Source organism: Pyxicephalus adspersus, chromosome 5 (assembly GCF_032062135.1).
Source record: "Pyxicephalus adspersus chromosome 5, UCB_Pads_2.0, whole genome shotgun sequence".
Classification (NCBI taxonomy): domain Eukaryota; kingdom Metazoa; phylum Chordata; class Amphibia; order Anura; family Pyxicephalidae; genus Pyxicephalus; species Pyxicephalus adspersus.
The window spans coordinates 112,539,673-112,565,913 of NC_092862.1; the positions used below are offsets into that span (position 1 = coordinate 112,539,673).

The 26,241-nt window shown below is 38.7% G+C and overlaps 2 protein-coding genes across 2 annotated transcripts in view; both read left to right on the top strand.

Annotated features, from left to right (window-relative positions):
- CPVL (carboxypeptidase vitellogenic like) overlaps nucleotides 1–8,031 on the top strand; it is a 58,909-nt gene extending 50,878 nt beyond the window's left edge. Inside the window, exon 13 of the mRNA XM_072412478.1 lies at nucleotides 7,859–8,031. Coding sequence (XP_072268579.1) covers nucleotides 7,859–7,969 — 111 coding nt within the window. The 3' untranslated portion in view covers nucleotides 7,970–8,031. The remainder of the gene's footprint in view (nucleotides 1–7,858) is intronic.
- A 6,390-nt stretch (nucleotides 8,032–14,421) lies between these two features.
- Nucleotides 14,422–25,927, top strand: TRIL (TLR4 interactor with leucine rich repeats). The gene has a single exon (XM_072412472.1). The coding sequence runs from the start codon at nucleotides 15,254–15,256 to the stop codon at nucleotides 17,954–17,956; it is 2,703 nt and encodes a 900-aa protein (XP_072268573.1). The 5' UTR covers nucleotides 14,422–15,253; the 3' UTR covers nucleotides 17,957–25,927.
- Nucleotides 25,928–26,241: the final 314 nt, after the last annotated feature.

The following is a 26,241-nucleotide window of genomic DNA, read 5'->3' on the forward strand; positions in this document are numbered from 1 at the left end:
AGGTTCTCCTACGTGTTTGTGTGGGTTTCCTCTGGGTACTCCTGTTTCCTCCCACATCCCAAAAACATGCATTTAGGTTAATTGGCTTCCCCCCAAAAAATTGACCTTGGACTGTATTAAAGACATATGACTTATGGTACATTAGGGTATACTTACTTATAGGGACATTAGATTGTGAGCTGTTTGGGGGACAGTTAGAGACATGACTATGGACTTTGTACAGAGCCGTGTAATATGTCAGCGCTATTAAATACTGTGTAATAATAACAAAGAGGAACTAAACTCAAAACTTCCAAAAAAATATACTTACCTTCAGTCCCGCAGGGCGGACCGATTCCTCCGAGGGTGTCCTCCATCGGGTCCCATGTCATCCCGGAGCCGGGACTCTGGGCGTTGCCATCTTCTCCTCTTCTTCCTAGTTCTTCTTCCTATGTCACCAATTTGCCGATCTTACTGCGCATGTATGAGATCCCTTTGCGCAAAAAGGCTCCTTCTGCGCATGCTTGAGATGCTCGGGCATGCACAGAAGGAGCGCTCAAGAGCCTCCCGGGATGCCTGACATAGGTATCCTGGGAGGCTTTGTGCTCCCATTCATTCTTGACCACCTAGGCGATCGAGAATTAGCAAGCAGTGCTGCACCTTTTTTGTTTTTTTTTGTTTTTTTTTAAAGGTGTTGCACTGAAAAAAAAAATACAAACAACAGAATTTTTACTTTACATATAAGGGTTGTCTACCCTTATATGTAAAGTGAAAATTCTGAGTTTAAGCACGCTTTAATAATTCAGTCATGAAAATACTTGTGCCTGTGCAGTTCTCAAATTCACAAACCTAAACTCAAGTCAGCAGCTTGCCTTGTGAACTTGCTACAAGGTGACAATGTTGCATTCAGATCACAGTACAAAAAAAATCCTGTCCTGCCTTCTGTATAATCATGGCATTAACTTATTCATCTTACTGTCACATAAGGATGACTTTTTAGTGCTGTAAGGTATGGCACAAAATAACACTGTTAGTATATTGTGATATCAAATATTTTACATGCAGACTTGAAAACGTTTTTTTATTACCAATATATGTGTAAAATCTAATTTTGAAAACAGCTTGCTTCTCTTATTTTTTTTAGCTTTGCCCCATGATAGTGTCTACATAATGATCTTGCTAACCTCCTCGTGCAGGGGTCAGGCAGGAAATGTGGGTCACACATTAATTGGTCTTGGCTCCAGAGTCCGTATTCACCTTTGTTGTTTAAGACTGGACTTTTGTGTGTGATCTGGCCATTTTGCTGGCAGATGTCGTTTCCTCCTACCATACGTGAATAGTAGAGAATAAATAGGCCAGTGGTTACACATCTGCTCCCCTTTGGCCATACTATCCTTTGTGTTGTCTTTTTATGAGTTAACTCTGCACATAAAATCCTGAACCTCCACTGCAGAGCTGATTACCATCAGTACTGACTCCTTTGAGTTTAGGTGTTAAAAGAACTCTTATGGTGGTGGTCTTGCTAGGCTCATTTTTAAATCCACAATAGTTCAGATATAGGTCTTCCAACATTTATTCATTCATTTATTCTACATGTAAAAAGGATTTTGCACGATAAATCATTTTTTTTAAAGCAGAATCTCATCTTAACTGTACAATATATAAAGCTACAAATTTTCACCAAATTCTTTGCATTCATGATCTGTTTTGAAATAAATAGCAAAGCAACATCCAAAACTCTGCTGATATGATGAAGCCTAGGTCATTATGGAGTTTGGACGTAGGCTATCCTTCTTCTGCAGTTGTGAACTGCTGCCGATGGTCTGATTTGTGACCGGGCTCCTTTTTTGGAAAAGGTCCTTCACTCCTTTCCGCACTTCATTTCAGAGTTCCCCTTTATGTCAGAGACCCTTTCAACATTCCATCATCATTCTTTCCTTTTCCTCACTTTTAAATGATGGCAACTGAGGAGATCTTCTACAATTGTCTTTCTTTGCCAGGCTCTGACAGATGGCATAATCTAATGCAGAGTGATGAAGAGGAAGCCAATGCTAAAGATTTCTGTGTACAGTAGTAACCAAATAGTAGTCATAAGGGCCCATACAGACTCTCTGGAGTTAGGGGCCCAGGCTTGATTGAGGCCTCTGCAACCCATGTTCTTTGTCCTTGGGCTACAGACCATATATGATTAAGAATAAAATGTCTGCTATATGCCTTTCTCTTGCCGTATATTCCCCTAGATTGTGAGTTTGGTGTGTGGGGGGTACCTTTTATATCTTACTGAATCCACATGTCAAAAATGTGTTATGTGTTTGTATCATTAAAATTATTCCAAATTTTTTTAATTCTTTACATTTTACACCATCAGGGGACTTGATGACATTATATAATCCATCAACACCAGTAATAATGATGTGCCCAATGGGAATTTACCATGGGCCACATATGCTACACAGCTGCCATACAAATGTTTGACATTGCTCTTTTCAGATACAGATAGCTCTCTGTATGGAGGGTATTCTGAAAAATACCATAGACTCAGGATTCAAACTAGTGATAACATTATTTACCCATTTGACCTTCATCCATGTTTGGATTGTAGAATGATTACCTCTGCCACTTGCATGCTAATGTAATTACAGTTTAGTGCTGATTTTCACACCGGTGTTGGAGCTAGTTTGTTCTGGCGGTCTGTTTGGGTCCTGGAAAAAAAAATTGCTCCTTTTACTCTATTGAGGCCTCCTCGGTCTAGCATAGGTTTGGCACACACCCAGGAACGTTTGCAGCTGTTTAAATGTATCCCCCTCTCTGCATTTATCTTTGTAAGCAAGACAAACACAAATTAATAGTGCCTTCTATATTGTTGGTTTTTGAAATGAATTTGTAAAGCGTAAGAACATTTCAAGTTGGCAAACCTAAAAAGACTCAATATGGCTTCATAATGTGTCATCATGCATATTATATTTGCTGTTACACAGTAATGCAGTAGTGAAATGCATTTTATTTTTTAAAGTTTTAAGAATTTTCCTTCCCTAGTATGTCTTAAACATTGTTTTACAAATGGTGGTTAAGGTCCAATATAGCAATCTTTGCCCTGGGCACACTCAGTTACTTAAGTGGTTTGGCTATAGAAACCGCTTATATTTCACAAGACACCTTCTAAACCCAAGAAGCCAAAACAGTAGGGCCAATAAATCCTGGTCATAAGCCCCTGCTCTTCTCATATTCCTAAGGCTGGGTGTCCCCCTTAGTAATTCACTGTAGTCCAGTACACTAGGCAGTTTACTAATATGAAACATTATTTTGCTGTATTTGTTTATCCATCCAATGTACACTGATGTAAGAACAGTCAATAGAAATCAAAATTATTAACACACCGAGGACTAAATTCAAATTCATTCTAAAAATCAAAGTGTGATGCATCAAGCACATACGGTCCCAGAGGGTTTCTATTAGATTTAGGAATGGAGAATGTTAGGGGACAAGTGAATGGCATCAATTTCTTTATCATTCAGGTCCTGCCTATATACTCAGGCCACATGAGGCCACATTGTCCTGTACCAGAAGGAACTCTGGCCCTACTGCACCACAGTAAGGTCTAACAGTGGGCCCGAGGCTTTCATCCTAACAGCAATCGGGGTACCATTAGCATCAGGCTCCTTCTATTCCCCCCAGACCATCACTGACCCACTGCCAAACTGGTCATGCTGAATGCTGGCAGCATAACCTTCACCACTCCCTATTCTTTAACTTCTATCACATTTGAACATTCTCTTATCTGTGGATACAACAGAGCACAAATTGTGAACCTGCCAATTTTAGTGTTCTTTGGCAAATGCCAATAGGGCTGCAAGGTTCTGGGCTGTGAGCACAGGTCCCATTACAGGCTGTCCACTTGACACCCTTTCATGTCACAAGTAGGTACACAAGTACCCTGCAGTAGGTCATCTTGTAGGGCCATAGACATACTGTTTCTTTTTTGTCCTCACACACAGACATAGATACTGGTCCTGCTGCTGGGTTGTTGCCCTTCCATAGCCTTGTCAAGTTTAGTACCCTGTTATCACCTCCTTGTGTTGAGACTGTACTGGTAGACACCTGATTGCTTTGGAGGTACAGCCTCATGCTACTGTACAGTACTATTGGTGACAAGGGCACTAGCAAGGATGTACGACAAATTAAATAATTTGGTCTGTGATAAAACCATTCCATCTTTGGAGGTAGGCTTATTGTTGCACAACCTTGTCCACCTGTTGTTGCTTTCATTTGCACCAAAGTAAATGAAATTTATTCACAGTCATCCTCCCTAACTGGACAGATGGATATTCCCAAAGTTTGTTTTACTTGCCATTGCAACTGTGTTGATTGAATGTTCTATTATTTTTTGAGCAGTGTATCACATACCAAAATATGTTATTTATAAAACTTGGCAATAAACTACAAAAAAAAACAAACAAACATCAGAACTATATTCTGTTTGGTCTGTAAAACTTTACAGACTATTAGTTTACCACACTTATCAATGTGAAACCACTGAAAAAATGTTTATTGTAATATTATAAAGCTGGTAGTAGAAAAGAAAAGATATCCTAATTAAACAAAACATAAATACCATTGCCCTTAGCTTTAATTCACATTGGATGATTTTCAGGTCTAATCAGTGTGCCAATGAAATGATTATATTGCCCGGGAATTCTAAAGTGAATTCGACAGCAGATTGATTGAAAACCACCAATCTTCTTGGTTCTTGATCACACAATTGGTAAATATTGAACAAAAGTTATATCATGTGTACATACAGTCATATCTGATTAGAAGCTCCCATGGTCCTGTGGTTTATCCACCAACTCTCCCTTCCCTGTCCCATAAAAAACAAGGATATGTCCACAAAAAGGAATTTGAGGTAAACAGTCCTGCTTGTCTCAGGTGAGACGTGTACAGCGATCACCTGATGTCATTCATCAAGATGAATCCATGAACAACTGATAGGGAACGACTGCTGTACAAGTCAAGGAAGGAGAGCACAGTGGGGTGCCGCTTGCTCGTTCTCCCTTTCCATTGAACAGAACAGGCGCTGTGTGTACAGCTTGTTCATTCATCTGTCACTTCTTGTTGTTGGAAAGATCATTTCTAGCTAAGGAAATTTCAGGTGTGTACGCAGTGTAAGAGATTAGAGAATGATGGATCATATGCACCAGTTAGTTGAGGCCTAATATAATCCCTATTGTGTTTATAATTGAACTAATCTCAAAATCGGTAAATGTCACAACCTTATGTATAAAAGGTCAAACTATTTTTTTTCTTTTTCTTAAGATAAACTAAAATAACTATTTTAATTAAGTATTTGTTCCGCTATACAAAGACCTTTTTGAAATGAAGTGTATATATATGCAGATGTATCAATAGTGCTTGAGATATGTTTACAGAAATGTTTGTGCTAACAAATAAACATATATTCATTTGGCATCCACTTTTCAGTGACAGCTCAAAACTTTCTAGGGTTTTTTTTCTGAATGCTTTTCTTGTTTTCTTAAAAACCTAAATGTACAGCTTTTACATGTATACTTGTTATATTATTGCACATTTATAAAGGAGATCTATATACTCAACATGGCTGTACAATGGTTGTAGAGTAGGCGGAATAAAGATTCTACCTGCAATATTAACTCCAAAAAGTCATACCAGAGCCCTGCAATGTGCCCCAACCTTTTGTAGTATTAGCAAAGTATTTGCTTTTACAAGACTGCGCTCAGGGGCTAAACAACCCATTCTGCAATTTCAAGCAGTGAAAACAGAATGACCATAAAGTTGTGTTGGCAATCATGCACCTTTTGGCAGCAATTTTGGTGCAGTGCAGTTGTACTTTAACTACAGTGATACCTTCGTTCCGGAATCACATTCTTTAGCCGACATCTTTGTTAGCCAAAAAGTGATTTCTTGTAGGTTTCTACAGAAAATTGTTTAATTCTGGATGCTACCCACAATTTAAAGATAAGTTTTATAAAAAAAATAGTAAAAAGAAAAATATAAATGGGCAAAAACTCACCAAAGCCTGAAATAATCAGCTCCTAAAAAGGCCTGACTGTTCAGTTTGACTTCAGTTCAGTCTTACTTTGTGCACTGAAAACACTTCCAGAAAGTCTGGGCTTTCTTTGTTAGCCAAAAACTTTGTTAGCAGGGTCACTCGTTAGCCAAGGTATCACTGTACTATTATCAATTGAATTTTCAACAAACTACACCCCTAAAACTGTTCTCAAACCTCCAACATTTATAAGTAAGTAAATGCAGCAAGGCATCTCACAGGACCTCTGGATTATATGATTCTTCAGTGGACAGCCAACATTTCATGTCACATTATGCAACTGTATTTGTGTATGACTTTATCAGTTTCTTACAGCAATTTGGAGGAATGTTTGCCCACTCTTTTTTTACAACATTACTTAAGTAAACTAAAGTTTACAGGCATTCATTTATACACAGATTTCTTAAGGGCCCTCCAAAATATTTCACTATTCTGTTGTACTTTGCTGGTGTGATTGGGATCGTTGAAAAGATGGCCTCACATTTGATTCTAGAATACTTGGGTATACAAACGAGTTCATGGTTGACCCAACAACTGCAAGGTGCCCAGGTCCAGTGGCTGCAATGGAAAAACCTAAATAATCACCTTTCCACCACCATGTTAGGTTGTACAGTTGGTATGAGATGTTTGTGCTTATATGCCATGTTTGGTTTTCTCGAAATGTGGGGTTGTGCATTATGGCCAAACCTCTCAATTTTGGTCTCATCTGTCCAAAGGATATTGTTCCAGAAATCTTGTGGTTTGTTCATTTGCAGCTTAGCAAATTTAAGCTGTGCTGTAACGTTCTTTTTAGAGTGAAGAGACTTTTTTCCTAGCAGTCCTTCCAAACAAACATATGGGTTTAGTCTTTTTCTAATTGTACTGTCATGAACTTTACACATTCTAACTGAGCCTCTAGAGTCTGAGATTTCGCTTTTGGGTTTTTTGTAATTTCTCTGTGCATTGCATGGGCTGACCTGGGGGCAAATTTCCTGGGACATTTACTGCAGGGAAGATTGGAAACACTTCAAATGTTTTCCACTTGTGAATAATCTTTTGCACTGCAGAATAAAGGAAAGAGGAATTGTATGCAAATAGACATTATCTAAAATACAATGGTATAAATTCGAAAAATAAAACTGACCAAATACATTATAATTTCACCTTTAAAGTGGAACTAAACTAAAAATAAAAAAAATTCATACTTACCTTTTATTCCGCAGATTCCTCATTTGCGCTGGAGAAGTTCTCGCTCTGCTCCCATGCTGTCCTGGAATTCTCCTTCATCCCGGCGCATCCATCTTAGTCCATTTTCTTCTTTCTTCTGGCTACATCACCCGATCTCACACTATGTAGGCGCAAGATCAGGTGACGTAGCCTGCTGTAAAGAGGGGAGAGAGGGAGACTGTTGATCTCACTGCGCATGCGTGAGATTGGCATCTCTTTCCTCTCAATGTAGGAAAATGTCCCTCGGCATGCACAGAATGAGCAGCCAGAAGCCTCCTAGGATCCGTGACGTATTTATCCTGGGAGGCTTGCTCCAACATTCTGAGTTTTCATCGGAGCAAGTAAACATTTTTATGCTCAAGACACTATTCTTGTAATGCTTTAGGATCAGAAGTAAATTAAATCTGTCTAGCAGGGTGCAGCCATAATAGAGGTTATGGGGTTTTAACCCTTCCCTGCTGTATACAAATTTAAAAAATTCTCTGTTTATAAATAATTGTTTTTATTTTTTAAGTGTGAATTCTGTAAAATGTAACATACCTATGTAAAATGCCTTGGCATGTAACCTATTTTCCATTCTGTTTTTTTCAGGTTATAGTCAGAGGAGGAGGCCACATTCTTCCATATGACCAGGCTGAAAGATCTTTTATATTGATTGACAGATTTATAAGTAAATGCAAGGACCTTAACTGTGGGATGTAAACTGATGCTGATTTTCAATCTGTAACAAAGACAGTAATAAAGTTTCCTTGTAAAAAAAAAAATCCTTATTAATGATTGTGTATTTATGTATGTGTTTGTGTGTATATATGGCGAGTTCCCAAGAATCAGCACACAGTCTTTCAGGACCCATGGACATTGAATGACTATCCCAATCTGTCAATTGATTTGATAAGTCTAAATAGAAGCAGATAGGCCTGTGTCTATTCAGGCTTCTATGTTTACTGGATGGCATCAATACCTGATCATGTATGTCTATTTGTCTAGTGCCCCTCTAATGTTTATGGCCATCTTAACTTTCAAGGTAAAACACATTCAGTAAAGTTGTGTGCTGATAATTTGCCATCAGCAGAAATAGCATATTCATGGAGTTTGTATATCCTTTCTTTGCATTTATGGGTTTTTCAACAGTGACCTGTCTGTAGGACCCAGTAAAGTTCTAGCAAAAACAAAAAGTCAGGAGCAGAGAAAAAAAAATCTGTGAAGTCAGTCCCACGAGGGGGACACAACAGGCCTTGGCTGTATAATTCTATAAAATACATTTAGCGACCGAGGAATAGTTATCAACTTCTTGCTCTTTTTGCATAGTAAAGAAGCCAGACAAGTTTGTAGTTTTACTGGAGTCCATCCAAGTCTTCCTCCTTTTCCTGTCTCTTTTTTTTTAACATCTCCCAGTTCTGTGTCTTTCCAAATTCTTCCTGGTATGTTTTTGTGCAATGTAGCTTCAATATTCTATATCCACTTGGAATACCATGGTATTTACAATCTCTTTTTTTGGTTAATGTGTGATTCATTAGTTTTACTCTTTGTGTTTACAGAGCTCTGATTTCCCTCAACTCTGTTTTCTTGTCCTCCTGAACTCTGGTTAGTAAGGTTACATTCTTCCCTCAGACATAAATTGTAATTGCAGTAGAAAGCAGCATGTGTGCAAGCCACGTTGGCCCTTCATATCTCATGGGCCTGTTATGTCTGTAGTAGACGGTAGTTCTATCCGTAATCATTTTTAGGATGCCATTTTTATGTGGGTCATAAGAGGTTTGTGTATTCTTACACCATTTTTGCAAAAATTATCTAGTTTTTCCAGAGCTAGTAAAACTAACTCATATGAAGAGGTGAGTGGTGTATGTTTCACCCTGTCAAATCTCAACCATTTGTGCATAAGAAACTTAGATGAAATGTTTCATAAGTATTGAATACCTAAAGATGTAAAGAAGACTTTTTACATCTAATCATGGATCAATATCTAAAAATACATCAAATATAAAGACCTAAATTTTAGGGAAGAAAGATGAATAGAGTAGGAAAATGTTAAAACCTCAGATTTTTAAACCTGTCTGTCCCGTTAAGAAATTTGTTTTCTCTTACTGATATGCCTGATGCCTTATCTGAACAGGAAGTGATGGGAAAGAAATGTCCATACTTAAGCAAGAAGTAAGGCGAAACCTTCCAAATAATTGGAGAGAAAAGAAAGTTGGGATATTTTCAAAAGGATTACAGGTATCAATTATTATTGTATATTGGATTGAGGGAGGATTGGAAACTTTGAAACAAATGTTATTAATTTCTTTGTTCTCATGATCAAAGCTTTCCTGTGTCTTCTGTCCAATTATTATCCTAATAATTCAGTATTATGCATAATATTTGCGTAATATGTTGGCGCTATATAAATCCTGTTTAACAATAATAAAAATATATATAGCGCCTACATATTACGTAGCATTGTACATTAAATAGGGGTTTCAAGTGACATACATATACAAAAATGACACAGGAGGAGGAAAGGATCCTGCCCAGATGAGCTTACGATCAACGTTTTTGGGAAGTGAGAATAAATAGGAAGCTAAGAGAATTCTCCTCTATGGGAACCAGGGCTGGACCTCTCATAAGGCAATGTAAATTTTCTCCCTCAGGCTGCTGTTGATGAATAAAAACTATTGGGTATAAAGCATTGACACTTAAGCTACGTACACACTTCCAATTATTATCGTTGGAAAACGAACGACGAACGATCCTGCACGATATCTACGAACGATCGTATAGCACCGATCCTGCACATAGAGATAACGACACGATCGTTCGTAGATATTGTACACACAATAGATACGATCGTTTGAGCGATAGAGGAACTATGTGCACGACAGGAAAGTGAACGAACGTTCGTTCATTACGCATGCTCAGCCCATGGACGATCAACGAACGATCGTACACACGAACGATGTTCAACGATCGTCGTCCGATCCGCCGGTCCGGTCGTTCGTTTCCAACAACTTTCCTCGTTCGTCGGCGTCGTTGGTTACTTTTTTTACGAACGATTTTTGCCCAATCGATCGTTCGTCGTTCGTTTTGATAAAAATTGGAAGTGTGTACACACCTTTAGAGATAGATGGGGTTTCTAGTACAATAAAAAACACAGAAAAACCTGGTGTCATGTATAGAGTACACAACTGAAGCAGCTTCCAAAATCCTACTATGGAAATCTTTTTAATGATCAGAATTTGATGACCTCTTGCATGAAACTGCAAGGATGTCCCATAGATATATTGAATAGAACAGCTTGAGATTTGAATGTAATGGGTAGCGTCCTGGAGCCTAGTACAGCCATCTTTGGGTGTTCTTATGTGGATAGCATGGTTGACTTGCACCATCCAGCACTTCTTTGTAAGAGCTGCAAGAAGCCCCATCTGCAGTAGATCCATGGATGTTAGATGCCTATATTGTGTGTGTGACAGTCAAATCACTCATATATAAATGTATATAAATGTACTTGAGGATTTGTATGACTCCTGCTCTCCATCAATGGTGATTGATATCCAGGAGAATATTTGTCTGCCTCCAAAACTCGGTGACATACTGGCCAATTAGTTTTACTTAAAGAAAAGGTCTCGTTCATACCTGATTATTACTCCTGTTAATGGACACCTTTGGATTATTTGTTCTTTCTGCTCCCTTTGCTTGTACCATTTGCCAAGTTAGCTACTTTTATCTTTACTATTTTTGTCACTCAACTGAGACCTTCAGTTTTTCAGCCCTGCATTTCCTTATCGCTTCTGGGGAAGTACAATTTACATTTCATTAGCAAAACAGTGATAATGCAATCTATTATCAGATAACATTGTTAGGTTGCCTAAACTGGCTGTTTGAACATTCTGAATGGTTCCAAATAGGCAGATGTTTGGGAAATAGAGCTATAATAGATTTACACACCTTAGGTTTTTTACGTTGTATTGAGAGAAACGGCCACAAGAGCTCCTTAAAAAAGCTAGTCTGTATGCTAACAAATTCAAAATATTTCATTAATTGATCTGAAACAAACATGCAGCAAGTAAAGTGAAGTAACAAATCTTTATCCGCATGTTTTGTTTCGGGTCAGTGACTCAGAAATGAGGGAAGCTACTGGATCGTAATGACAGCCGTAAAAAGCAAGCTGTATTTTGGGTACCTAAACCACACACACCTAGCTCCAGCTTCATGTGCAAACAATTGATGTACAAATTTTATTGCCGGTTGTGAATAATAGAAGGCCTGTAACCCCTCCTTTTCTAAAATATATTTTTCATCCTTTTTTTCTGTTGATGCATGTGTGGGTAGATCACCTGGTGACCACTCTTAGTGAGAAGGAAATTGAGAGGAAATCTAGGATTTTACAGTTGTTACCATTGTAAAGATTTCCAATAAAGGTAACCTCTTCTGTTGACATCAGTCTAAGAGCTGTTTCATACCTGTCCATTGTTGAGCATTGTGATAGAACACATTTCAATGTGTGTGATAGGGTGTTGTGGTGCACCCCAACACATTAAGGCAATGTAACTCAACACATGTGCATTACAAGCCAACATAACAAATTACTGTGCGTTGTGCACTGCATCAGAAAAATTGGTACATGACTGACTTTTTCACAACCCATTGATTTGAATAAGTCGCCTTCATATTGTATGCATCACATACAACATCAGAACAGGGAAATTATCATGGTACCTGGACCTTGTAAAAGGAATTCCTCTCACTTCCTGTTGTATTTCTGGGATGCAGCTATGAAAATATTGTGATTGGCTTGAACTATTTAATGCTGTATCCAAAACAGAAAACAAAAAAAAGTTTTGGCTTTACATACAGTATATTTTAAAATAGTACATTACAAATTTCTGTGGACAGAAAGATTTGGCTCCAAGAAAAGAACTAGTGGGAGCGATATTTCAATTATCTTGAGTAAAACTATGTACACACTTGCAGTAATTATTGCCAACAATGTTTGAGTGTTTTTATTTTAAGTAAATATTGTTTATGTATATATATATATATATATATATATATATATATATATATATATATACCAAAATGTTTACCATATCAAGGGGTACAGTCAATCCAGTAATCCAGTACTGTAGCGCAACTCAAAAAAAAATCACTACAACACATACAATTACATTACATACTCCGCAGCATGATGACTGGACTACAGTGCGAGACATGAGCTCGGGACACCCTGTCTCGCATGACACCAATTCTCTGAGATATATTAAGTGGCCCTTAGGGATTCACCAACAAAACATTCGTTAAAAACCACTTCAAAATTTCAAAAGCTTTACACTTGAAAAACATTGCTTCAACAAGCTAACAGGTGTGATTGAGGGTAGGGTAGGAGAGGAGGGGTCTGGAAATGGCTGTTATGAATTTGATTATTCGTGTTGAAAGACAGTTATCTAGTGGGTGTTTAGGCAGCTTTTGCCCCAGGGCACTGTTAGGCTACATACACACGTGCAATAGTTGTCGTTGGAAACTAAAGAATAACTACCGATTGTTCCATAATCGTTACCAAAAAAATTGAACAACACCAAAGAACGAATAGCTGTAAATGAACGACCGTCCTGGCGCATCCGTTTCGGCAACAATCGTTCGCTATCTATTGTGTGTACAGTCCTTCAGTGATGGTGGATTGTTCTGTGGTACACGTTACTTCCTGCATCGTTCAAACTATCGTATCTAGTTTGTGTACATTATTGGTGGAATATATTTGTTGAAAATAATCGTTGATCTATCATTTATCATTCGTTTTGTAACAACAATTATTGCACGTGTTTACCTAGCCTACATACACACATGCAATCGTTGTTTGAAAGGATCTTTCACAACGACTAAGGACTGCACGATGCATGAACGAGTGCTGTGCATGAACGAGTGCTGTACATACAGCACTGTTCTGCTCTATGGAGAGGGGAGGGGGAGAACAACGGAACAAAACCCCACTGCGCGCTCTCCCCTTTCGCTTTCATTAGGATTGTTTGTCGTCCATGGATCCGCCAGGACGGTTGTTTGGACGATGGGGGCTGTACACATGCCAGATTCTGGACGTGTGTAGGCAGCCTTAGAGTGGTCCTATAAAAGGCAGATTCTGAATGCAATGTCTCCTATATGCAAGCAGTATTTTGTACTAGGATATATACAATGGCAGATACAATTATTAAATAAATCATTCACATTACATTCATTTCACATTGCATGCACAATTGCTTGTTGTCCAATGACATCAGTATACATGATAGTGAATAACATAATCAACAGCCCAGAACAAGCATACTTTTTTTGGATGATTATCTAACAATATGTATTTGGTTATTCACATTGACAGACAAATATTGTATTGAAGGACAATTATTGCATGCACAGTCGCTTGTTGTCTAATGATATCTGTACACATGACAGCGAATGACATCATCACCAGATGGTTCGATCCTTGCAGCTCAGATTTGATGTTGATTGTCACTTCTTGAGACTTTTTATTATGAACAAATTGAACGAATTTCAATTTTCATTGCTATTAAAAGACAAATATTATATTAAAGGACAATCATTACATACACTATAGCTTTTTCTCTCTAATAAGATCTCTACCCATGATAGGAGGTAGCACAATGGCCAGAATGAATTCATCCAGATGAATCATTTGTTTAAGCTTAGATTCAGCATGGATTGTCACCTTTTTGGTGCTTTTTTATTTTATTTATCTATATGTATATGATCATTCATATTAAAGGACAAACATCACATACACAATCGCATTTTTGTCTAATGAGATCTGTACACGTGATAGAAGATGGCATATTCCCCAGAACAAATCCGGTAAAATGGATCGCTCATTTCAGCGTAGAATTGGCATGGATTGTCACCTTTTCACACTTTTTTAATAAACTAAAAATAAATAAACTAAAAATAAATAGTTGTTCGTACTGAAGGACAATTTTTGCATGCACAATCGCTTGCTGTCTGTACACAAAAGCGAATGACAAAACCGCCAGAACAAATCCATCCAGATGTTTTGCTCATTGCAGTCAAGATTTGGCGCAGATCGTCATCTTTTGACAATTTTTTTTTTTAATGAATGGTCTAACAATATGTATTTGATCCTTTTTATTGAAGGACAAATATCTAGTGTGTGTGTGTGTGTGTGTGTGTGTGTGTGTACAGTAGCTATATCCCCAGTGATGTTGGAGTGGTTCTGTACAGGGCAGATGTTGAGGTCCATGCGGTGTGCACTAGGTTATGTGCCTTTGGCTTGTTCTCCCTCTTTGTTCTGAGTGGCACATTGTTTCCAAGCAGTGTGTCCTCTCTCTCTTCCCTCACATGTGCTTCATGTTTCCTCCTCCCACCAGCAGCTCTGAGTTTCCTCACCATGATCCTCTTTCCTAGCTAACAATCTCAGGGGACCTAGTGTGGGAAGAACTTATTTCCGCACTCAGCTTCTCCACTTTCTGAGTCCTGAACAAAAGAAGCTGCAGCTTTGGCTCTCCTAGCCCTGCACTAATGGAGAGGACTCCTTACACTGGCACATGGCCACCTGGGGAACTTTAATGGCAAGCTGTGCAAACTTGGAGGGATTTCTAGACCAAGTGTAAGAAGAAGAGATTGCCATGGATGTGAGAGTGGTTGGGAAGGGGCTGCACCATGTACAGTAACATCTGCTCACTGTCTAGTGTTCATTGCTGCAAGCAGGAGGGGAGTTGTGCTGGACATTTAGAAGACAAGGGACCCTTGGTGCCTACAGCCCTAGCTGCTCCTCCACAGATGTGACAACTTCACTGCTATTCCCTGGAGATCTGCAGTGCACAGTGAGTGTTCATGCTGCAAGTATTTGCTGGTGATGTGCTCTGCAATTTGTAAACTTGAATTTATTTTCCATAGCTGCTACTTATGACTGAGATGTAAAAGTCAAAGAGATGCCGATGTGCTGGGGGATCTGCATGAGTAACAGAAGTGGACTGTTAAGGCTGCATGCACATAGGGGATGCACAGAGCTGGGTTGATCTGTCCATTGCTCCAGGTGAGATGGAGAAGGCTGTCACTTTGCAGCTGCTGCTATTGCTGCTTTGCAGTCTTTGCTACGGTTTGGAGGAGAAGTGCCCACAGCCATGTGATTGCCAACATCTTCAGCATGTCCTTTGCTCTAACAGGGGGCTAGACTCTGTACCCAAATCCAGCCACATAGTGAATCCTTATGGGACCAAAACCTACAGTTTGGGAGGAAATTTTATCACCAATATCAGCGCTACAGACTTTTTAAGCTACTACAATTTGCAAAGGCTTGATCTGCAGTACAATCGCATCCATTTCATTCATCCCAAGGCATTTGACAAGCTTTCCCACCTTGAGGAGCTCTACCTTGGCAACAATAAACTTCAGATGCTTACCTCTGGTGCATTATCAGCTCTTAGGAAACTAAAAGTGCTGAATGTGAATAGTAACCAGCTACAAAATGTCACTCGTGCCAGTTTCTCCAGCCTGGGGTCATTGATCAAACTAAGACTGGACGGTAATAACATCCAGGTACTGCATGGCTCTCCTTTTCAGGGTCTCACTAATCTCCTTTATTTGCATCTGGAAAACAACAAAATTGCAAATATCAGTAAAAATGCATTTGCAGGGCTTGTAAAGTTACGTTTACTGAGTCTTTCAGGGAACCCCCTAAACTCCTTACGCCATCCCACATTTTTACCACTTCGTTCTCTAAGTACACTCAGCATGGCTGGAAATAATCTGCAGCAACTGGGACCAGGTGTTTTTCATGGGCTACAGAGTCTTTCCAAGCTCGTTCTTAGCTCAAGCAGGATTTCTCTTTTACACAGCAAGACTTTTCAGGGATTGGGATCTTTGCAAGAGCTGCACCTTGATGGAAACTTACTGATCCATCTGCCCGAAAGCCTCCTAGCACCACTCCATAGTTTGGAGGTATTAAATATGAGCCATAACTCCTTCTCCAGTTTGCAGCCCGGAACGTTCAATGGATTAAGTCGGCTGAGGGTTTTGGATCTGCAGTATAATATGCTTAGTTTCCTGCCTGGGGAAATCCTTGCTGAAAATCCATCCCTTTACAGGCTGCAACTAGATGGCAATCGATGGAACTGCAACTGTCATCTCTTGGGCCTTAAACACTGGATTTTGGGAACCCTACACACACGGATACGGATGTTGACAGTGTTTGTAAAGTGCCAAGACCCCCAGGAAGTATCAGGAAAGTATTTGGACTATCTGGAAGATGCTTATTTACAGGGAACTGGAAACTGTGTTTATACTACAACTCCTATAGGGATATCCAGCACCTTACCAGATGAACATCTGGCTTTGCCTTATTCAGCTGGAGAACAAAAAATTAAAGCAAGTTCTGATCTTTTGGATTCTAAAGCAAGTTTACAACTGCCTGTCTCTACACAATCGCCAAAAGCTCTTTCTTTGCCTCAAACATTTGCATCTGTAGAACAGGTTCCCACCACCAAATCGCCACCAGGCGTCAGGAGGAGTAATGCACAGAAACGTCAAAAAGTATCCAAAGCAGGCAGAAGCAAAAACACAAAGGCCTCTGGTGGAACTCAGAATCCACCAGAATCAAAGCTGAACTTACTGAACCCCAGCCAGCAGTACCCAGAAACAGAAAAGCAACACCCTGCTACATTCCAGCCAGCGAGTGAGAAATTAAAACAGCTGCCTTTCAAGCAATCTGAGACTCCAATTTCTGCATCCAACAATTTACATCATAGCTTCCCAGATGTTGAAATTTTACATCAGCAGCCCCCTGACTCTTTAAATCATCCTCCTAATTCTGAGCACTCTGATGTAACTGGTACTTTGCAGTCAACATCTGAAATACCAAAAATTGACGATTCACACCTGAAATTAAAAAAACTGGAGGGAATCTTTGAAGTTGAAACCTTACACAATGGTAATCCTGACACACTGCAGCCATCTTTCCACTCCACCCATCCTGGGCAAAGTGAAACCTTGCATCAAGTTGCACCTTTCCCATCCATGCTAGCTGATCCATGTGAATTTAACAAATTGTATTTACTTAATTTGTCTGTGGAGTACGTAGGAAGCACAACAGCACGGGTACGATGGCAGACGGTACCACATACCCATGGGCTTGTCATGTTCAGGGTTCTTTATGAGCGATTTGGCCAGGGTGGACGTTTTCAAAGGTTTGTCTACCCAAGGGGTCACACAGAATCTTTGACGTTACAGGAACTGACGGGAGATACTCCATATTTAGTGTGTGTTGAAAGCCTTATTGGTGGCAGAGCTTGTCCTGTGGCTCCTAGGGAGCATTGTGCAGGTCTTGTGACCTTACCTGCAGAAGATGAGCGCCCTTTCCTAAACTACCAATTATTAGCCTTAGTACTTCTTGCCCTCAATGCATTGCTGCTTCTTCTGGGGTTGGTTGTTTGGGGATCAAGGGTGGCTCGCAAAAAATGGTGCCGGAAGAGGGCGCCAGTTCATGTCCGCCAGATGTATTCCACACGCCGCCCCTACCGGTCTGTGGGAACTGGAGTGTCCACTGACTTTTCAGGCTTTCAGTCACACCGGCCCCGGACTGCAGTGTGTGCCCTGGGAGAAACAGACCTCATGGAGTTCCCTGGCTGTGAGCGCTTCAGAGAGGGGGCAAATATACACAGAGATAATCTACTCCAGAGGTTCACAGACTAATCACTTCATACATCAGCCAGGAATGTCCTGCTGAATAGCAGCCAAACACAATATGGTCACTGCTCTGCATAATTTTTAGTATTTGTTACCAGTGCCTCTCTAAGAAGGAATTGACCATTCTTATATTAAGGTCCTGATGTATTTGGTCACATTAGTCAAAAATTGCACATGCCTAACACATAGGCATCCATGTTATATACTGTCAAAAATGAGTTCTGCTTGTGTTTCATTTAAAGTGTCAGTCCACCCAAAACTCACATTTCATTGTTTAGTAGATGATATACTGTTTAGCCACCTTTTGTTTTTGTTTTTTTTATGAATAAGGAATTTCGTTGGTGAGATTTATGTACTTTTATTCCTGTTTCTGCACACCTGCATTGCCATTGTTAGGGACCTCTCTCACCTTCTTTGTGTATTCATTTTATGTTATCTAGCATGTATCAATAGGTACTAGAGAAACCAAAGGTGGGAACATTGAAAACACCTAGGTATGTGGTATGGATCTGGTAACTGGAACTATAGGACTTTACTGTTGCATAATTACAGAGCCTGGTAGTTGTGGTGTGGATGACAACCTCTGCTGCCAATCACATCATGTTTGTGAACTGCACCACAATCTGCCACAGATGCAGACACATCCGGTGCAGAAAAATGGGTCCCGACTTCTGAATGGAGAAATTTGAAACCGCGATTCAGGGTGTCTGAAGCTAGCCTAAAAGTATTTGGCTGACTCAGAGTGGACTAGCTGATTGGTTGGTTGCTACACGTAAACTATATGTGTTGTAGTTCCCAAAAAAAGTTTGGGTAAATTGCACCACTTTTAGTGAGATCAAATGGGCACATATGGTGGATAATTGTAATAATAATGCCATTATGATAACACTCTACTTGGTATAATGACACATGATTGAATAGAAAAAAGCTGCACACAATTTGTATACCCAGGTAGGCTTATTTTGGAAATCCCAAGTCCTTGTGGATAGCCCAACTCAATATCCCCTGTAAATCCAACTAAATTCAAAATCAAACAAAGCAAATTCTTAAAACAATCAAGTTGATTAGTATGAAATATAACTATTACCTGAGGAACTCATTTTAAGAAATTCCTAATCTGTGTAGCTGTTCACCTATGGCCAGGACGTCTGTTGCCTTTTAGTTTCCTAATAACATATTGACGTTATTGGTCACCACCTACTTCCTGTGACTACAAATCTTGTCTTCTCATGGAGACACGTGTTTTCATTGTAAATGCTGGGAAACGTAGTCTAGCATCCAGTGTTCTTCCTAGTTTGGGTGTGACATGGCTACACCTGGTTGACCCTCCAATTAGATACATTCATAGATAATAGGAATAGCTATAATGCAGTGTGCAAGCACATTTAACCATAAAACAGGTATTTGGCCTGCCATTTTGCTTTCATAAACTGTTTTATCCACCAGATTGGTATTACAAATGGCCTTGTTCAGTTTTGGGTTTTGTTAGGCTATAATGATGCAAATTTGTAATCTCAAGCGTATACAAACCAATGTATGACTATTGATGGTCATTTAGAGTAATATAAATGTACAAGATCATTTTTGGTTATTTGGTTGAATTTAAAGCTATTGATATTGGTACTTTTTTAGGGATCATTCCTTTGGGTCTTTTCTGGAGATATCTGCCTGCTGATGTGTTGCTCTATCGTCTGTAGAGATCCCATAGAATGGAAGGACAAGTTAAGCAGAGCCTCCACAGCAACCAAGGGCTATATGGTGCCCCCATCTTAAAAACATTGAAAAAATACTTACCTTTGACCCTATCCTTTAGCTTCTGTGTCTAGACCATGCTGGCATTCAGTTTTTTCACAAGATCCCAGAGTGATGACACCTTTGCCTAAGCAAAGCATGTGGAAGCTGGGGTCCAAGGTAGGTTTAATCTCTAGTAATTAGGAGTGGGACATATTGGGGTTCATAACATTTATATAGCCATTGGTTGCTGCAGACTGCAAATAATTTTTTCAATGAAAACCATTTGATGTTACATGATGATGTGCTATGTACACCTAATTATCTTCTGTTACAAAGTCAGATCTCTGTTTTACTTGGTTGCTGACATATTATCTGTCGCATGGTTAAAAGTCAGCTCTGCTCAAAAGTGACACTTCCATTCTGCGTTGATATAGCCAAATGGAAACTGATGGCAAGATAAGTAGGCTGCCCTTTTAATGGGATTCATACTGAATCGTGCTGTACAGGCTGGTAAAATATAAAGGCCAGTAGTACCCTTCCAGTACTGAAATGTGTTTTGGCAGATTGACTTTTAAGAGCATAACAGTAAATGGGCTTTTAATTTATTCTTTATATTTTTGCATTTTATGTAATAATGTTTCTGCTTCTTACTGTTCTTTTTACCACCAATTAGATTGGAATGATGCTTGTAGCATCACCTGCTGGTGAAATCAGGTATTGTTGCCCAGGCAGTGGGCATGGCACTGGTCAGTTCATTGTATGGAAGGGGATGTAGAAGTTAGAAGCAGTTAGGGATATTGATTTACATTTACATTTTGCATTCAAGATCTACACATTGTTACCTTGTGTTTATTAAACTACATTTTGTTTAAATTTACTAGATTTTGACAAAGTGGATTTTTTCATTGTTAATAGAGTTTCAATTGTTGAGAGTTGTTATATGTAGATGTATTGTGGATACAAGATTTCAGAAAATTGTTACCACCAGCAACAGATAATTGTCAGGAATTTTGTGAGTTCAGTTGAGCAGCTGGTTTCTTGCTGTGGTCAGCAGCTTATATTGTGCTTGTATCGCAGCATTCATTATTGTCAGGGAAATATGCCAGTTGCACGCCATGCTTGAAAAGTGGCAAGCTTAGGTTCCATTACCTACACGTGCTTCTTTATGGGTCTTGGGAAAGGATGAATGCAATGTTTTAATACAAAGGAACCAGCCGAGCCAAGAAGCAAAATCTCTGTCTGTTTACACGTGTTATATAAATGTTTCCAAGGGTGTTGACAATTTCATTGCATTTACAGGGTACATGTGAACTTTGACTGCTTCAGATTTTTTTTTTTTTAAATCTCCAATCAATATTTCTGTTGATTGACCAAAGTGGGGGGGTTTACTTTGGTTTCTTGCCTGATGACAACAGGACAATAAGGCCATGCTTAGTCTAAGTCGCTTGTAACAAAACATTGGATAACATCGGACCGTATGGGTTCAATTTTTTGGCTTTATTTGTAGGAGGTAGCAGCATTGCCACAATTACAGTCACTACAAGCTATATTCAGAGACAGTTTGCCACCCATTGACTTCACCTCCATAGACTTGAATTGGTGCCACTTGCAAACGATTGAGCAAACATTATTAAACGTTTTCAAGAAGTTTTTTCAAGCAAAATAAATTCACAAAACAAAAAATGTGAAAAAGTATGCCGATTTGCTAGGTTTTTGTAAGCTAGGTGATTTGCTTCAGGCTAACACCTGAAAAATCCTGGCAATTACCACCTGTCGTTGCTCCTGAACACCTAGTGCTTGACAGTGAAACAGGTGTTCAGTCCTTTTTGAAGTGATTAGGATAGAAATCTTTTACTTTTGCAATTTTAATTGTGAAAATAGGCCTGTAATTATAAAGATAAATACCGATTTTTTTTTTACTACTATGTAAGGCATGTGGTATGTTGACAACTGATTATTTTGTCAATTGCTACTTAATAGCATCAAAGCAAACAACAATCTTCAGCTTAAACGCCTATAGATTTGTGAGACCAAAAAGGATTAAACACCATTCCAACCAAAACATTTTTTTTTAAACTGAAACATTTTTCCACAGCGTTGTGCTGTGTTAACATGCATTAGCGCAACTAAAGGTAGCAAGTGTTACTAGCATGGCTGCGATGTGGTGCTATTCATTCTCATTGGCACCCCAATTCACCTTCACTTTTGTTTTCACCTTACTTCCTGGTTTTAAGTAGTGTCCCCGACATGTCCTGGTCATGGCCATGACCCAATTGGGATACATTTTACCTCACTTTTTTGTCTTGGGGCCCAGTGTTCTGCTGTGGTAACATGCATTATCACAACTAAAAGAAATTCATATTACAAGCACTGCTGTGATGTGGTGCTATTCAATCTTAGAGGCACTCCAGTGCACTTTCTAGTTTGTTTTCACCCTAATTTCTAGTTTCAGGTAGTGCCCCTGACATCACTGGTAGAGTTTCACCTCATGGCCTGGTCTTGATGTTGGCCATGACCTCACTGGGGAAACTTCACCTCACTTCCTGGTCTTCGTGCTGGCCCAGATAATATGGAGGAGGTTTTACCTCACAATCTGCCCTGTGACACTAAATAAATGAAAAAATACTAAATAAAGGAGATGCTGTCCCTGTGTCTGTGTCCCTGATAGAGAGATTTCCCCAATAGGGACACAGACTATAAATATAAAGCTGAACAGGTTTTTTATCCCTTACCCTTTCTGTGAAAAACTAAAAATTTTGGAAAGAATTGGGACTTTGTTTACATATGGTACACCAGCAGAAATCTCTCTGTCAGGCTTTTGTTCACTTCCTGTCCTATAACCAGAGGACATAGTGATGGAAATCACTCTAGTAGTAGCACAGACTGTAATAAAAGGCCCCAGCATGGTGGTGGGTTAGCACCATGTTTTATCGCTGATTGATTGGATTTCATTTTATTTCCTGTCACAGTACTGATCCCTTCCACTAAATCGAAAACAAAAAATAAAATTATGTCTGTATTCGATAGATGTGCTTATATGTATTTCTTTTTTTATGGAATAAGAGTGTAAAAGACAGGGAGAAATATGGTGATTTGTGAAGAACAAACAATTCTGTGTTGCAGCAGCCACAATCCTAGGCCTGGGCAGTAAGACAATCACCTTGAGAAATGTTCTGTGTTGTAGTGTCTTGGGGTACTGACACATAGGGCCTGATTTATTAAAGCTCTCCAGGACTCCAGGACTGGAGAGAATACATTTTCCACAGTGAAGCTGGGTAATCCAGCTAACCTGGAATGGATTTCTTAAAAGCCATTTGCTATTTGTTAGCCAATATTATGTTTTCAGTCCTAGACCAGATCCATTTCAGGTTTGCTGGATAATTTAACTTCACTCCAACATTCACCAAAACTTTGGTTAAACTGACCCCTAAAACCAAAAAGCATTGTTATTTTTCTCCCATGTGCTCACTTACCAAAGCAGAACAATATGAAATATCTGCATTCAAAGTGGTCATCAATAGCCACCAGCCAAATATTATTTTACTGTATTCAGATCTGTTATGTGCTGATTTTTGGTGCAATTCTTTTTTTGCCTTATTTAAACGTAAATATGTGTGTGCTTTTGTAAGGGTCAGTTTCAAAGTAAGGGAAAATGGGCAATTGACCAGGGCCCCAAATGTGCAGAGCTAAGTATATGGAGCCCCAATTTCTTTAATTCCCAATGCCCTATTTTGTCTAAAATAGGCTTTACTGTAAGACAACTATAAAACGTAGAATATGCAGAGTGCAGTAACTCATAGCAACCGTCCAACAGTCTCATAAGGGTGATCTAAATAATTTAAACTAAAATGTGATTGGTTGTGTGCATATTTCACTCATGTCTTTTGATTGGTCTTATTATTATTACTGTTCTTTTTGAATTGCTGCTTTATGTGAAGTAAAATATAAATTCCATGCAGCTGCCTATGAACATGCTTACACAGTGGCAGACAGTGGGCCCCTGTGCAGAACTGATATGGGGCCCCTGTGGTGGCCCTTGTTGGCTGAGAAGAGTGTGGGCAGCCCCTATGTCTGCCCCTGGGCTTACAGTTGTTTTGCCTGAACATGCTGTGCCACTGCCATTTTGCCAAAAATGATATACAGCGCTACCTATAGGTAGTTTTATGGTACTACAATCTATCAGCACAACTAACAGTTGTACAGTCAGATTTTTGCAAATCCAATTCTCTAATTAAATGTTTTACAGAGTAATGATTTAAATTTCTCTTTTTGCATCCAGTGTCTAGCCTACTGAATAAGACATTAATTATTTTGTTAGTAATAACAAATGCTTGTCAGAAGCTAGGTGTTAAGGGAGCATTTTTGCTGTTTTTTCCTGCTTTTTTTATTTGTGTTCCCTATATAGCTTTGTGTTTCTTATGGGGAAGGAATTTTTCATGCAAGGTCCACTTTATTCTATCCAGCCTTACTGTATGTTTCTAAACTATTTAGCACAATAGAGAATGCTTCAATAGCACTGAGACTTTTCTTTTGTTGCAACATAATTGAAAATTTCTGGCAGAGGATACAGAGCTGGCAGTTTGTTGGGTACGATCATTCGTTATATTAAGCTAGCGGGCAATTTAAGGGTATGGCATCCACCCATTCTTGAAATATCCATTTTTGGTTGCATGGAGCCTTTACATTAAATAGAATAGTAACCCATATAATCTCTGATCTGAAACTCAATCTAATGAAAAATCTTGATAAACATTGTCTGTAATTCCATGACAGTTTGTATTATCAATCTGGTCATCAAAAAATAGAAACATTCATCTTTCAACTAGGAAATTGTTAAATAGTGTTTATGTATAGTGTTATTTATATTATTTGTTGTAGTTATGTGCACTATCAATAGATAAGTAAAATGTAAATTGATCATAAGTTAGAGCACAATAAATCATTGTGACGGATACAGCTCATTCATGGATATTGATTTTTAGATACATAAAGTAAAATAAGTCAATTTATTTTAAAAAGATACATGGGTGCTTGTTAGATCCATAGGGCATCCAGGGGAAAACATTTACAGGGCTCACATTCAGCAGCAGTCCCGGGTATCTGGGAAAATTTCCACAGGATTTGGGCTATTGGTACTTATGCAAACTGTGAAAAGTGTACTTATTATTTTGTCCTTTATATATGCCAATTGATTATTGTATAAGAATTTCCAGTGTGTTTGATTTTATATTTGAATGTGCCAGCAGCATTGCATGTACATGCCTCATGCTTTATATGTTTGTTGCCATGTTGCAGAACTGTCAATGTAATAAGTATTCAATCAAGGCATCTCTGATATTAGGTATTTGTAAGTGAAGATGCTTATTTCTCCAGAATATGCAAAGGCTAATTCACTTTAAATCGGAACTGAACTTTTAATCATTTTACAAAAGAAAAGTTATCTTACTGAGTGATAAATGTAGTCACGGAGGTCATGTTGAGCTACAATTGTGCAAAATTCTACATTTCAGTTTGCTCATAGATGTAGATTTCCATCGTGCCTTTTACATCTACAGCCTTCTCTATTGGTCTTTGTTGGACACGTGTTGGATTTTCATGGCAGGGAGGAAACCATTAAGCTCAGGTTGAGCTACTGAAATCAGGAAACCAGTGGTTAAGGGAACCAGAAAATTGCACACGCATTGAAATTAATTTCTTTTTATACTGATGGGTCATTCTTGTGTTGCATAACATTGCTACGCTAGCCCTAATACCATAATAATCATCTGCAAGTTTGAATTTTTTTGTGATTTCCTCTTTAAACAATGGATAACCATTTTGAAAAAAAGGCTGCAAGAGAGACTAATTGAGCTTCATATCTTGTTCCAAGTTTTCCCAATACATTCTCACAAAACAAGCAATGCAAATAGCTGGATTGGTAATTTGGTGCTTTTGTTTGTGTCTGGGAATACATTTTTTTTCTTATCCAATTTTATTCCATCTTCCACATTTGTAAATATATTAGTGCCTTAGTGGAAGTTATTATCATAATTTTCCAGCATAATACCATAGAGATAACCACTACGTGAATGAAATGTATGTATTTTTGTTTCATCGTTTCACTGGATATTCTTCCAATGGGAGATGCTAAACTGTTTTTTTTTTCTACATGTATCTTTACTTGTATTTGTAATATTTACTAAAATGGTGCTTGAATACAATAGTAATTTTACCCTTTTATGAAAATAAATGACTTTTGTAAGACATTTGTGTTGCGTTTTGTGTGTCAGTGCATGTAAAAGGCAAGTAAAGAAATAAAATCACCTTTTAAATCCTCTCCAGATTCACAACAGGAATTTAGTAGAAATATCCCGAAAGTGAGGGTTAATATCGTATTAGTTATCTCTGCAACGTATGTGAATGATTTCCACTCTTTTGCTCCAACAATGGCAGTCATAACATTTTACGTTTCTCATCAGTTTTTATCCCAGTGACAATGGTCATTAGGACAAATAAAGAAGGCAAATCCCCCCAGCAGTGTCACCAACAGCAATAAAATCCTGACAAAAAGATTTAAC